Source organism: Nothobranchius furzeri, chromosome 5, assembly GCF_043380555.1.
Source record: "Nothobranchius furzeri strain GRZ-AD chromosome 5, NfurGRZ-RIMD1, whole genome shotgun sequence".
NCBI classification, from domain to species: Eukaryota; Metazoa; Chordata; class Actinopteri; order Cyprinodontiformes; family Nothobranchiidae; genus Nothobranchius; species Nothobranchius furzeri.
The window spans coordinates 74,041,765-74,057,116 of NC_091745.1; the positions used below are offsets into that span (position 1 = coordinate 74,041,765).

Sequence of the window (15,352 nt, forward strand, 5' to 3'; positions counted from 1 at the left end):
TTGTTGTGTTTAGAGTTGAGCTGGAGCAAAGGCACACACACACACACACATGAACGTGCATGGACGCATGAAGCAATATAGATGCCCCTGCCCAGATTTGAGTTTTCACAGCAAAGAAACACAACAAAGGTTACAGCTTTAATACTTACAGCTATTATATCTTTTCTAAAACCGCCTCCTCCTCCCGCCTGAGTCGGCATCCCTCCACGCCCTGGATCACGCCTGCCCTCCCTCTCCCACCCTCACCGTCTACCTCCTTTAAAACCCATCACTCCCGTCCCACTGCTCTCACACGTTCGGACTTTTCCAACCTGGAACAGACGCTTTTATTTTACTGAGACAGCAATCAGCACCTGACAAAATGTGGCCCAGTGCTCAGAATTATTCTCTTAACTTTTTGTTGCAGTAAAGTCTTCCATTTGCAGATTTCAATTGGAATACGGACCTATCGTTTGGCTTAAAAGACGCGACTGATGAGATGATTTTACAGTTTGTGAAACAGTCCTGTAAGTATGATGTGTTGCTGATTAAAGTTTGGCTGCATTTTGGAATTCGACCTCCAAAACAGAACGAATAACCGGCTGTGCAGAGACATGAACTGGTGAGCATCGTCTTTGTTAAAAAACTTTTTTTATCCACATCTAAAAGAAAACAGCGTTGCTGGTTTTACAGCGTCGCATTTGAACATAACTCCTGCTCGTTTGGAAAAACTGTTCAAAATCTTCTAGAAAATGATGATCGCTCGTTTACCGTTCATTTGTTGACACTGAAACAGATGTGTGGGGACCGTTCCCTGATTCTGGACCGGAACCGTAAACCTAAAAAAACCAAAACGCAGAAAGGAGAGAGGGCTTTAACGGTGGAGAAGGGCAGCGTGCTGTCATAGACCCATCCTGACGCACGGAGACGGACAGACAGACACACAGTCTGATGCCAACTGTCTCCCCTGTCAATCTCACGGCACCACTCCTCCTCCTGTTGCTATGGGCAACCCACCCTGCCATGGCAACCAACTGGCTGTAAGTATAGTGTGGAAGAGAGGAAGAGAAAGAGAGTTTGTTTGTCATGCTATAACTTTTAAAAGATGGTGACATGTCTCTAAATCTCTCTCAGTTGCTCTGCTCTCTTTCTTTGTCTCCCTCCTGGTGACCTTTTCTCTTTTCTTTCTTTCTGCCATCACCGTGCCCTCCGTGCTGTTTCTGCCGGGTTCTCTCTCTGTTTCTGAACCTCTCAATAATTCTGCCCAGCCGTTACCTCCATCTTTTTGTGCTCCCTTCTTCTCTATCCCCCATCTTCTACTTAATTATGCACCTTCCCCCTTTTTTTTCCTCACAAACCTGCCGTGAATCATCTCGCCGTTTTTCTGTCTCCCATGCAGCTCCCTGGCGAGGCTGCCTCGCTCCAGGCCCGTGTCTGGTGCTGCTCCATGTGCACGACTGAGGGGGCTGACCCCAGGGCAGGTGGGGGTGTGCAGGGCGCGGGGGGAGGTTATGGAGTCAGTACGCAAAGCAGCTGAGATGGTTTTAGAAGAGGTGTGGTGTCTCAGTTTCTCACGGTCGACCCGTCTTTGGTTTATAATGCCCTTGACTCTGCTGCACCTGTAACTGTTTAACTCAGTGCCAGCACCAGTTCAGGAATCGCCGCTGGAATTGTTCCACCACTCCACGTGGCATCAATGTGTTTGGCAGAGTGATGAACCAAGGTAGATCCACAGAGAAGGTCTGCAGTGTCACATACATGTCAGGAATTGGTTGGCAACAGTGCTGTGTGGTTTCAGGCACTCGTGAGGCCTCCTTCGTTCATGCTCTGTCCTCAGCAGCCGTGGCCGTGGCCGTGACTCGAGCCTGCACCCGCGGGGAGCTGGAGAGGTGTGGCTGCGACAGGAAGGTCAGGGGCGTCAGCCCCGAAGGTGAGCTCAGTCGGTGTTCCAGAAAGACACACGGCACGTAAATCCGCTCTATCCACCCCTGACCCGCCCCACAGAACATTCAAGCATGTATTGTTCATACAAGCAGAAGGTTCCCAAACTGCTGTCTGAAGAATTTCAGCTGATTTGTGATGTTTGCTTATTGGATTTTCTGACCCGCAAGACACAAACTGTTTCTCATCCCTCAAAATTTTAACAGCAGCAGTGCCGCATCATGCGCTCGTCTTTCTGTTCCTTCCCAGGCTTCCAGTGGTCAGGGTGCAGCGACAACCTGTCCTATGGCGTGGCTTTCTCCCAAACATTTGTGGATGAGCCAGAGCGGGCCAAGGGGCTGTCAGCAGGACGCCCACTCATGAACCTCCATAACAACGAGGCTGGTCGAAAGGTTGTCAACATCAGCTCTAACCTTCATTTTTACTAATCCGTGTGGCAGCTCATGGCAAATGACCTGTGTTCCTCTCATTCTCAGGCCATCCTCCACAACATGCAGGTGGAGTGTAAGTGTCATGGTGTCTCTGGCTCCTGTGAGTTGAAAACATGTTGGAAAGTCATGCCTCCATTCAGGCGTGTTGGCGTTGTGCTTAAGGAACGCTTTGATGGAGCCACAGAGGTATTTAAACATGATTTCTGCTTGATTCACCCAGCTTTATAGATTAGAACGTATAAATGTTTGGTTAAACCTTCTAGGTCCGATTGACCCGCATCGGATCCAGGCCTGCCCTTCTTCCCCGTGACCCTCATGTCAAACCCCCTGCAGCCAGAGACCTTGTGTATCTTGCACCCTCCCCAGATTTCTGTCATCTGGACCCTGAAAACGGCATCCCAGGGACCGTCGGGCGAAGATGCAACGGTAAAGTCTGCACTCTTACTCTTGTGTGATCCAATGCATAAAAAACAGCTTTGAAACTGATGTGGCCATCTCTTCAAACCAACCCAGGGACATCTCGGCTGGCACCAGACGGCTGTGAGCTGGTGTGTTGCGGACCAGGGTACAGAGCTGGCCGAGCCGAGGTGGTGCAACGCTGCTCCTGCAAGTTCTCTTGGTGCTGCTCGGTTCGTTGCCAGCAGTGCAAGAACACAGTGACCATCCATACCTGCAGAGTGTAAAGGAAGCGCAGACAAGACCTCAACAAATGAATGGAACTGAGAGCAGATTAGACACACAAAAAACAACAACTTTGGCTACAAATGGCACCATATGTGATCAAAAACAGTTAGACTTGAATTAATTTCCTCCTTTGATTTGGTGCTTTTGGTGTAAAAAGCTGCTAAATTAACTTTTAGAGACGAAAGGCTGGCATCAACAAAAGTCAAATGCATGCACACGCAAACTGAAACAATGACAAAGCTTTTAAAGCTGAACTTAACCGAAACTAACAGGAACATCGCCACGACTTATCTGTACAAAAACATTTTTACTGCGCCTTAGTCTAGCAGGTCTATGAACAGTTTCTGTATTTATGTTTTCTTTTTTGATTCTGGTTTATTTATTTGTTTATCAGAGTCTTTGCTTTGGCTTGACCTCGAGCGGTGAGAATAACTTTTACTGACATCCGTTGCTCTCGTGTTTCGCCCTCGTGTGGAAGTTGTCTGTTTGCTCCGGCAGGAGAACTTTTAGGTCTGCTTAAGGAATCTAATAAATACATAGTTTCTCTAAAGTATTTTTGGGTTACTTTTGTGTTTTTGTGGGTTCAGATGACTGGTTGGGTATGCACAAGTTGTATGAACACCTATATCTGATCACTGCTTTCTCTATAATCTTCATTATATTGTTCGGTGCAGTTTATCTAGATGAGTTTTTGCCTTTTTGTTTTTTGTAAAAGGTGCATCGTGTAAGAGTGGAGGCTGCCATCTTGTGGTCAAATTTGGGTACTGCAGCCCATATTCAAAACACACAAGTGACTTTTGCGCTACCGTTCTGTGAGTTTCGTGGCTGTTTTGAAGATTTTAGATGACGAGCAAAGACAAATCACACACATTTACAAATATACTGAACAAAAAATGTCTATAGGCTCCAATTATACGTTTTTGATGGGAGGTCCCTATTACCGCCATTTTGACCATTTCACATGTCTCTTCATGCCCAGACAATCCAAATATGAGAAAATAAGTGGAGCTGAGGGTGGGGCTTTTACAGTTGGAACAAATGAACCAATGTAGCTACAAGCTAACTTAGCTAACCCAAGAAGCGGCTCCAGGGTAGCCGACGTGCACGGCTGCTTGGCTTCGGTGCGAGGCTGTAGTCATGCTGGTTGCCTGTGGAGCTATAAAAAGGAATGTTAAAATACAAGCAGAGCCTCAGACCACTGTGATCAGAGCCGGGCACCTGGCTGCTCACGTGAGGTCACGCTCCGCCTCAGTCGAAGCTCAGCAGGGTCTTCACGCTAACTCAAGCGAACAAACGCTTTTAGATGAGAAACGTGGTATAGCAACTCCATATCAACTCAAAGTGCAGCGGTGTCTCTAATCTCCTTCAGAGAGCCCCAAAGGCAAAAAAAGTCTTAAACCATCTGGTCTGATAGGAGACCGACGTCTACTTAGCTTTGGATTTTGGTTCTGTGATTCTCAGGTTCACTTGGGGCATTAGTGTTGTCCAAAAAAAATCATGCAAGTGTTCTGAGGTCCTCCTTACAAGGGGCAAATTTTGTCTTCATTAGTTGCAGCAATTCTCCAAAACAAATGTAAAACCACGACACATTCTTCAGTCACGGTGATGCAGTCATGACACTAGAAGTTTACGAGCATTTGAAAAACTCCTTTCTGAAGCAGACATGTTTCTCCATTTATATTTGGTAAGAGCATTTTATTAAAAATATCAGATGATTACAAACACCCAGAAATTCAGTAGAAAGAGTTCTTAATCTTTATCAAGACTAACATTTATCAAAAATATCACAATTTTATTATACTATCCATCACTGTTGGTCATCAAACAATAAAAAAAAATGGATACAACAAAAAGTACAATCTGGATAGAATAAAAATTCAAGTTTTTTGTAAATCAAAAATGCTAAAAGATTCCCCCAAAACAGCATCACAAAATTCATACAACAGAAAATACAGAAAATCAACTGCACATGTGAGATTTGTGAAAATGCTTTCTAAGTTGTTGGAGGACATTAAACATGTTGTACAGGTATGTTTGGAGTGAATGAATGAATCTTGGGGTTTCAGCAGGAGCAGAAAACAGAGTACCAGTTAACCTGTCCATTTACATCTCCTCTAATCCTCCAACGGCTTTAATCAAACACGGTGAGGCTGAAGACGTTCATAAATAAGCATTCTCTTTAAAAACAGCAGAAAACTGTGATGAGCAGGGCGGAAGGGACACCTGAATATAAAAAAATGGAGAATACAGCAGTTTTCAAAAGCTTTGAAGAAACAGACACTTATTGCATGTTTTAGCCTCTTCGCCTGTTTTTTGTTTGGAAGGCACAATCATTAAACACATGCTCGGGCACATCTCAAACCCTCTGGTTTGGTTTGCTTTTTTAAACTGTTGATCTTTCTGTTGGAACAATTTCACCAGTTTCTTCCACCATCACATCCCCCTTTGTTGGAGATTCTTTTTATAAAAGAACACACTTCCTCTTAGTTTTGGTCTCGGGAGGTTCCAGCGCTGCCAGAATGGCCTCATCAAAAACATTCTTTAGGCCTCTCTGTTTAACGGAGAAAGGATCGGGAGATGAAGACAATAAAAAAAAAGAGAGAAACGATAAAGGCGGTAATTTTTTACTGTTTTATGCAAACCTGGTCCATACCTGCGTGAGAGCTGAGCACTCCACGTATTTAACGGCTCTGAGCTCACGAGCCAGCTTCTCGCCACTCTCTGGGTAGAGGGGGCGCTGTTTGTTCTTGGCCAGCTTCTCAACAGTGTTGCTGTCTTCCCTCAGGTCTACTTGTGTGCCCACCAATAGGAAAGGTGTGCTTGGACAGTGGTGAGAGATCTCAGGAACCCACTGGAAATATGGGAAAAAAGATAGTTGTGGATTTTTCACCAAATCAAATCAATCAAATCAAAGATACTTTATTAATCCCAGAGGGAAATTAGAGTTTCAGTACACACAATTCAGAGATCAGACATACATGGGCAAGAAACATGACAAGAATTGGTGACTGTGGTCATTCGCAATCCTGAGTCGCGCTACTTTAATAAGATAAGATAAGATAAGTGGGATACATGAGGATTGGTTCAGGTGGAGGGAAAAAAAGGCTCTTCAAAGTTACCCTCCACCGTGAGGGCAGCTTTGCTCTGCAAAAAAACACCTCAGACAGACAGAAATGCAACAGACTTCAAACATCACAACATAAGTGTCCACTAGGAGGGGTGGTGGGTTGGGACTATCCCAACTTCAGTTCCTGCAGCCACGATGAAGCAGCGCATGTCACCTCAGTGTGGATGGGGGGGGGGGGGCATTGAGGGTTGGAGGGTTGCAGTGACCCTGGACGCTTCGGCAGCCTTCCCGCTGTCCCACCCAGGCTGGGAAAGGAGTCAGAGTTGAGTTGCCATAGCAATGGCACATTCCACATATCTTCTGAGGGGGGAGTTTTCATTGGAGCTTGCAGGCTCAAGGACGCCAGATTCCGATTAGAATTTGTTTTTGGGCCAGACAGAGATAATTTCCTCTCTGTCTCACAGTTTGTTGGTCCTCAACCTCTCAACTCTCAGTAATGGACATTAATCTATCCCAATCCGTGCTGATTCGTCCACTCTCTCCTTGATGGCATCCATCTTTTGCGCCAAAGAATGAATCTCCGCCAAAGTCCCAAGCTTACGATTCATCTCGACAATTATTTGAGTCTGTGAATTCACATTGCGGTGCAAACCATCTCTGAGCTCAGGGATCAGGCCAATATTCCTCGACAGCTCGTTAATTTTCCGGTAAGCCAGGTAGCCTCCAAGGCCAATGAGCAGGAAACCTGACACCAACACCACGAATATCCACGTCTTCAGAGTCCTCCACAGACAGCTGGGATAAACAAATCAAGTTCCACAGTTTCCAGGAGTCCATCATGTGTCCAACTGGGTCTGTACCGGCAGGACATCCGGGAGCAACCAATTAAATATGGAAGCATCATAAAATCTTTTGTGGGGGTGATCAAGTATTTAATAAACAATGGAAAAACATTTCTCAACATTTTGAAAAGTCAATTAATCATGGTTTTCAATAAATGCAAAAACATGAGCAGCTCTAGCTTCTAAACAAGAGTTAGAAAGACTTTTTGGATAAACAGAGGCCATCTTTGGGGTTTGATTTGCTGGTCCAACAGTAAACGATCAAAATTAAAACATGTTTAGATAAATAAAGTCTGCTAATTCACACACAGGAAAATTAATCTCTGAATCTCATATTGTTTCTGAAATGAATTAAGCATCGCTGTGGAAAATTTCAGCTTGTCATTTAAATAGTTTCAGGGTTTTAAAAAATACTTCATATAATAGCTTAGCGGCTTGTACAACAGTGTTTTAATTGAAGCACAAAATCTGTATGAACCTTTTTAGAAAGTCGTGAGAAAGTCCAGAAATATTTGAACATGAAAAATACGCACATGCTGGTTAACAGCTAGTGCTGCTAAGGTTCACGATTACGTCGACTACCATCTTTACATCTTTGTTTAGCTTTTCTAATCTGCTGCTGTAGCTTCGCTGCTTCCTTTAGGAGTATTTTATAGAGAAACGTGAAAAAATCTCCAGGGTGGTACCTGCCTCCCACGGCAGTACGATGGTGATGCACGACTCAGCATCTTAAAAGTGGCTGAAAATGAAGCGCGACGGTCTGCTAGCTAGTTAGCTGCTAACAACATCAGCACTGCACTACTTGCCCTGCTTTCTGGTCTTCCCAAAAAGAGCATCTCAGGTTTAAAACTTTTACAAAACTCAGCAGCACGTGTCCTGATGAAGACCAGGAAGCGGGAGCACATCACTCCGGTTTTAAAATCACTGCACTGGCTCCCTGTATGTTTCAGGATTGATTTTAAGGTTATTTTAATGGTTTTTAAGTGTCTTAATGGTCTTGGGCCTTCTTATCTTTCAGAACTGCTTTTACTATATAAACCCTCGCGGTCTCTGCGCTCCTCTGGCAGCCGTCTCCTAGTTATCCCTAAAGTTAAGACTCACACCCACGGCGAGGCGTCCTTCAAGTATTACGGCCCTCGCCTTTGGAACGGGCTGCCGGAGGACCTCAGGTCCGAAGGGAACATCCAGGCTTTTAAGAATAGGCTCAAGACCCACCTTTTTAGCTTAGCTTTTAACTGATCACTATTTATCTATAAATACATATTTATCTATTTTATTATTTTTATCATTCTATCTACATCTTAGTATTTTTACATGATTATGTTTTCTTTTACTATCTTTATAATCACTTTTTATCTTTATTAGCTTTTATTATTTTATATGTTATATATCTTAAATCCTCCAGTGTTTCCTCTGCGGAGCCCTCTGCCTTGGGGCCGGTGGTCAGGGGCGGCGGCGGCCGGGGCGCTCCTCGGGTAGTGCCCGGGCACTGGTGGGGGTTTCTGCCCTACGCCACTGGGCGTCATCGGCCGGTGTCTTGGCTGCTGCCGTGGATCTGTTGCTGCCAGGGCAGATGGCTCCGCTGATGATGTGTCGTTCATTACCTGACCCATCTGAACTCAGCCTATTGTTTCCTCTGGTGTTCACGAGTGTGTGTGTGTGTGTGTGTGTGTGTGTGTGTGTGTGTGTGTGTGTGTGCGTGTATGCGTGCATGGACGAGTGTGCGGGTGATTGTATGTCCACTTTGGAAGTTGTGTGCGGGAGGGGAACTGTAATTTTTAATTGTTTTATACTTGGGGAGGGGGGCTGGGATGGGAATGTGGGATCTATGGGGCCATTTTAATCTGTAAAGCACTTTGAGTTGCATTTTTTGTATGAAAAGTGCTATATAAATAAAGTTGATTTGATTTGATTTGATTTGATAGCTGTTACATTAACAGTGACAGGGACTTATTTACCTTCAACACATATTTAATGTGTTTTCTGCAACGTCACAAACACTAATAATTTAGTTTATAACACTATCAGTGTTAAAAAGCTTTGCTGTTCAGTCAACGACTTCACGCGTTTATTTTTTGTTTTCCTAAGCCTAGTGCCGTTTTCCTTTTGTTTTGCTAATTGAAAAGCTAATAAAAAGTTGTTGAATGAGCTTTTATCCTAATTGTTTTTTAGAGAGCACACACTACAAGTTAAAAGGCAATGAAGGTTATATTAGATCAGCTTCAAGCTGGTATACTATAAGATACATTTTACAGATAATCAGATTAGGGATGCAACGATACCACTTTTTTCCAAACCGATACGATACCGATACTTGGATCTGAGTACTCACCGATACCGATACTTCTACCACACAAAAAAAAAAATGCTATGAATTGGAATATATGTTTTATTTTCTTCTCTGCTTTCAACAGGAAAAGACTGAGGTAGACAAAAAGTAAAATATCTGAATAGAAATTATCAAAAAACTAAAATATTAGGTGAACAAAAATGACAAGTTACAGTGAAGCCACTTTCAAGCAACTCCATTGGTATCGGTTAACTTTTACCGATACTGGTATCTGTATCGGCACCGATGCATCCCTAAATCAGATTAGCCGACTTTTCGCAAAAACGGCTAGCGATTAGTCGACCATCTAAATAATTGTTTGTGGCGGCCCTATGCCTAATGAACACACAGAAGTGTGTTTCTGTGTCAGTGCAGCTTCATTAACGCCACCATGAACCCACATTGTGATGCTGCGGTCTGTAGGGTAGACCTGTGCTGATGAGACACGCACTATCCAATGTTCGGAAAAATAATTTACATAAGTGACTCCATAATAAAAGTCTTCCTTGGAATGTAATAATAATAATAGATTTTATTTATAATGCACTGTACATTACAGAAGTAATCTCAAAGCTACTAATCGATCAGCAGCACACTAAAGGACTTGAGTTAACCATTATTTTAAAAAAAATTACAATTTTTTTTTATTTAAACAGATGAGTTGATTGAGAACTCGTTCTCATTTACGACGATGATGTGGCCAAGAGGCGGCAGCAACAGCCAACGTTAGCTTTACACCAAAGAAAACCAGATAAGATAAAAATGATCAACTTTGTGTCGTTTATCATGTTTTCCCAAAGATACAAGAACTGTAGCTCAAGTGATGGACAAAAGATCGGAAATACTACACTCAGGGGCTGGGTTGTTTACAACATGTGTAATTCTGCATTCAACCAGTAGGGGGAGAAGCAGGAAACTTGTTTAGTGTTACTTTAAGAGTTTAAGGGTGTGGTTCACTTGTTTAATCAACACATTTGCAGTGGTCTCTAGTAGGGATGTCCCATTACGATATCGGAAGTAATTTGATATCAGCCCAAAAACACTGTATCGGATGGCATCAAAAATCTCCAATGTCAGAAGTCCGTTAAGGTTTACATTTTTGCAACCAATCATTTTTTTCATACTTACTGTTATTGCCTCTTGTGCTGATATCGTATCGAATTGATATCGGTATCGGTCAATACCGAAGGCTGCCGTATTGGTATCGTATCGGAAGTGAAAATGTTGCATCGGGACATCCCTAGAATGAATGCCTTGTAGGTCAAACTCTGGTGTGCCTGTTTCATGTTTCAGGATCTAGAAGATTGCCAGAGTCTTACTTCCTGACATTTGGATATCTTACCTCTGACTGGCTAACAGCAACATGGCTCTACCACTGACTGTTTACTTTGCATTGTTGCCATTTTATCTACACAAATAACGCAAGTCTGGGGGAGTTTTGCTGTGTGGTGGAGTTGCTAATGCTAACAGTTAGCTTCTACTAGTTGAAACGTTCTCTGCTGTTTCCTGGACGCTAAACCAGCAACAGCATCACGAGTCAAGAATGGTGAGTCCCTGAATCAGTCAGGCCTTTCTAATCCTAGAGTTTCACCGTCGATTTCCTATCAGAAGCTAATGCAGGAGATAGATGTAGGAGACAATTTTCATGTTCAGCCTGCATGAAAAAGTCAAACTGACCGATTATAATTAGAAGTAATCGTTAAAAAAAAGATTTTCTGTGAACAACGCCTTTCAACTTAACAAGGCTGAAAGTTCATTGTAGCAGAGAACTGAAAGTAGCATCAGAGAAGTCAAGGATCAACTACCAATCCAATCCAATTTTATTTATATAGCGCATTTAAAAACAGCATGTCAGTTGACCAAAGCCTTGCATAGAGTCAAACCTAAAAAGCCATTCAAATTCACATACATACAGATTAAACACAGATTAAAACTGTCATAAAATAGAAACACCTAAAATTAAAACAAAAGTTTAAAACAGCCAATTAAAAGAGAAGTCACTAAAAACAGAAGAGAGTTACAGCATAAAAGACCAATCAGTTAGAGCATAAAAGACCAATCATTGACCAAAAGCTAAAATTAAAAAATGTGTCTTCAGGCTGGATTTAAACTGTGCCAGTGAAGAAGCCTGGCGTACCACCAGAGGGAGCGCGTTCCAGAGTCTGGGAGCAGCAAAGGCGAACGCACGCTCGCCACGAGCCTTATACTTCATTGTAGGGACTTTGAGCAATAGATGATCAGCAGACCTTAGTGACGGGGTGGGGGGGGGGGGGGGGTAAGCAACTCTGACAGGTACAAGGGGGCTAAACCATTCAGGGCTTTGCAGGTAAAAGTTAAAACTTTGTGTTGAATTCGAAATTGTACAGGAATCCAGTGTAAATCAGCTAGAATGGGAATGAAGTGACAGCGTTTATTGACATTGGAAAGAAATCTGGCTGCAGCATTTTGGACTTTCTGCAGACGATTTAGGACAGATACATTTACACCAATTAGAACGGAGTTGGAAAAATCGAGTCTGGAAGTGATAAATGCATGTATGATTCTAAGTGTGGCCTCTTAAGAATGGGCTTTAATCGGGTAAGGCGACGAAGCTGGAAGAAGCAGGATCGAACAGTGGCATTAACATGTGCACTCATTGACAAGTCAGCATCCAGTTTAACCCCAAGGCTGGTCACACATGAATTAAGGTTTAGGGGGGAGAGACCAAAAGCAGCAGAAGCATGGAGATTATGTTTTGGTTTGAAAAGAATGGCCTCGGTCTTACTGTCATTGAACTTAAGGAAATTGGAAGCTAGCCAGGTTTTAATTTCTGAGAGACATTCTGAGAGCTGTGTAATGGAACTTGACCGATTTAAAGCCATATAAATTTGACAGTCATCAGCGTAAATGTGATAATGTAGGCCCCGTTTACCAATCAGCAGAAGAATCGTTCCAGACTAAAATCAGACCAATTATTGTGCAATAAGTCAAAATACTACAAGAAAACCCATCAATAAAAGTCCTATGAGCTTACTTATCAGACTCTTTATACATAAAAAACTCTAACATTTAGAATAAACATATGCCTGAACCCCAAAAAGCTGCAGATCCTGCACCAGAAGAACAAAAAGGAAGGAAATTTACTTTTAACAGCGCTGAAATTATTCATCAAGTAAATCAAAGAACTCGACTACAAAACATCCTCAAAGGAAAATTATTAAAAAAATGATGTTTGTTTAATCCAAGGGCCTGCTCACGTGCTTCACAAGGACAGTTATTACTGTGGGTGATGTGCTGACGCTAGGTTATGTTTGATGGAGGAAGAAAATCAAAAAGAAACAGGAGACAATTTGGTAAAAATAAAAATAAAAATAAAAGAGGTTGCAGGCCAGCATCCTTTCTAATAGTTTCTACCAACATTTGAGACAAAACAGGAAGTTCAGATCAATAAGTCAGCGAGAAACCCATCTTTTAAAAAACTGACCTTCTCTTTGACGTTTTCAAACGACGACGGCGAAACGACGGAGAAACATACGAGGAAGACATCTGTTTGAGGGTAGCTGAGGGGACGCAGCCTGTCATAATCCTCCTGACCTGAGGGAATCAACCACCAAACGTTTTATATCAGATTAAACGTGTGTTTTGGGAATAATGACAGGAAAAAAAAAGATTTACCTGCTGTGTCAAAGAGACCCAGCGTGTAAGGCTCTCCGCCGATCATCACAGTTACTGCATAATTGTCAAACACCTTTAAAAGGAAAAAACTGGTAAATCACAAGGTAACGTCTGAACTCTTTGTATTCCAGCTATGAGGAAACACAGAGACGATCTTACTGTTGGCACGTATTCTGAGGGGAACTTGTTGGTCGTGTAGGAGATCAGTAAGCAGGTCTTTCCGACTGCACCGTCCCCAACCACCACACATTTTATTGTCTGCATCTATAAAACAGATCAAATATCAGCAGCAATCAACACACCAGACAGCCAATCAGACACTGAGGGAGGACAGGAAGTGACACACACTTACAACCACCTCCACAAGCTTAAAAAAGGCCCAACTAATAAAGAGCAAATCAGTACAGATTTACATAAAGCAGCCGTGAACTGTGACAGCCTGACAGACGCGCTGATTAATCTGCAGATTAGTTTATTATTCAACAATTTGCATTTAGTCAAAATGAAAGAACTCCCATACAGTCTTGACTTTTTTAATTTTCTTCGTTTATCTGTCAGACTTTAACACACATTGGTGGTAAAGAAAAGTGATTTTTTTTAAACATCTGTAGAAAAACCAGACTAAAACCAACTATTGTAGCAGTAATAATAATAAAAACACTGGTGTGGAAAAGTGGCTGATCTTTGATTGTAAGAACAAGCATTTTATTCATAAAATGATTTATCATTTTTCATTTTATAATACATCTAATCACATTTACAGATTAAAACAGTATAAACACAAAGAAATTGATAGTATTAACAGAGTTTTTATTAGAGATTCAGTATTTAAAGTATTTAAAAATACTTAGATATTCAAAATTCAAAATGCTTCATATTATTATTTTAGAAAAAATTAAAATAGAAGATATAATAAAGACTGTGTGGGTTAAAAAGATGAAGAATTTACAGTGAATAGAAAATGTCACTAAGCATTAAAACGCCCAGATAAGGTTATTTTGTTTGAAATCACAAATAAAATTAGATTTCTTAATTAGAAAACAACATGGGATACTTCCACATGATTTTACTATCACTTAAAGATATTTTACTGATTGAATAAAGTCTGAAATAAGAAATATGGAAGGAAACAGTTTCATGATTACTCATAAATAATCCAGAAAAATATGCTACTCATATACAAATTAGGGGAGAGATTAAGGGCTTTTACTTTGCAGATTTCGCTGATACACCTCAACACATTTTTATATATTTTATTAACTTGTAAAAAAATATTAATATTAATATTAATAATAATATATGAAGAATAATCAATTCAATTAATATAAATAATGATCAGATTAGTTATTATATGACTATGTAATAATAAGTATTTACCAAAGTAAAATACTAAAACCTATCACTGGTGACTTTCACTACTTTTTTGTAGATTCCAGAAGGAAATAATAATTTAAAAGTAATTTTTCAGATTTTTCTATTGCTAAATGTGCATTTTGTGGCTTCATAGATAAAAGTAAGTATTGTAAATAAACGTAAATGGTTTATTCTTGTTGCTCCTCGTAGAGAACACCAGTGAGTCCCATCTGTTTGACTAGACTTGTGCGAACACACGTTAATAATGACAGTAAACCACTTCCGCATCGTTTTCATACCAGAGAAGTTTAAAAAAGACAGAAAAGAGAAGGCCTATTAGCCCAATGAGATCTAGAAGCGGATACCGAAAACACTTCCGCTAAATAAGAAGGGCTCGGAAAAAAAAAACGAGACCCGAAACAAAAACCCGAGGCTGTTCAAATGTTGTCAAAGTGGCAAAAACACCAACAATAACCTGTAAAAGTTGTAGTTGGGTGTAGATTTCAGGTGATGGAGTCTGAAAAGTCAGTGTTTGTCAGACAGTGAACTGACGTCTTGAGAAACTTTCTGAATTTTCTCCAAACCAAAACGACGACGAGAACATTTTGTGCACCAACAGCGAAGATAACAGGCCAGTCGGGACACGTTCATTAGCCAAATTATTAAAACCCAACACTAATATTTGCCTCATCTACAGGAAACTTAAAACGCCGCAAACGTTTATAAACCAGGAAACAATATTTTAATCGATATTAACGCCTTATATTAAGAGGGAAAGCTTATTTGTGCGCCTCGGAGTGTCATTAATCATAAAAACGTTTATATAAATCATATTTTTCTTGATCTACTCACCGTTTGTCTAGCGACAGGTTAGGCGTTGGTTGCATCCGGGTTTCAGCTCCAATTGCCTATTGCGCCTGCGCAAGTTGCACGAGCAGCAGCTCGTGCAGAGGAAAGAAGGTGCTGTCACCTTCTGGACATTTCGGAAAAAACTCTGTTATCTATCTATCCATCTATCCATCTATCTATCTATCTATCTATCTATCGTAGCGAAAAAATAGGTAACGAAACC

At 41.5% G+C, this 15,352-nt stretch overlaps 2 protein-coding genes across 3 annotated transcripts; one reads left to right on the forward strand and one right to left on the reverse strand.

The window, feature by feature from the left end:
• Positions 1–202: 202 nt before the first annotated feature.
• Positions 203–3,588, forward strand: wnt4b (wingless-type MMTV integration site family, member 4b). 2 transcript variants are annotated; one of them, XM_015950226.3, is made up of 9 exons: positions 211–601; positions 776–1,019; positions 1,379–1,532; positions 1,618–1,702; positions 1,778–1,909; positions 2,170–2,312; positions 2,397–2,537; positions 2,615–2,777; positions 2,865–3,588. In XM_015950226.3, the coding sequence occupies exons 2-9, from the start codon at positions 931–933 to the stop codon at positions 3,032–3,034; spliced, it is 1,077 nt and encodes a 358-aa protein (XP_015805712.1). In that variant the 5' UTR covers positions 211–601; positions 776–930; the 3' UTR covers positions 3,035–3,588. The 2 variants fall into 2 exon arrangements, with proteins under 2 accessions (XP_054597025.1, XP_015805712.1); XM_054741050.2 differs by having other exon boundaries at positions 203–601; positions 1,618–1,909.
• A 1,121-nt stretch (positions 3,589–4,709) lies between these two features.
• cdc42l (cell division cycle 42, like) lies at positions 4,710–15,240 on the reverse strand. Its single transcript, XM_015950227.2, has 6 exons — positions 15,133–15,240; positions 13,087–13,191; positions 12,928–13,000; positions 12,737–12,846; positions 5,689–5,886; positions 4,710–5,586 (listed from the first exon to the last, which is right to left on the reverse strand). The coding sequence occupies exons 2-6, from the start codon at positions 13,189–13,191 to the stop codon at positions 5,497–5,499; spliced, it is 576 nt and encodes a 191-aa protein (XP_015805713.1). The 5' UTR covers positions 15,133–15,240; the 3' UTR covers positions 4,710–5,496.
• Between the last annotated feature and the right edge of the window lie 112 nt (positions 15,241–15,352).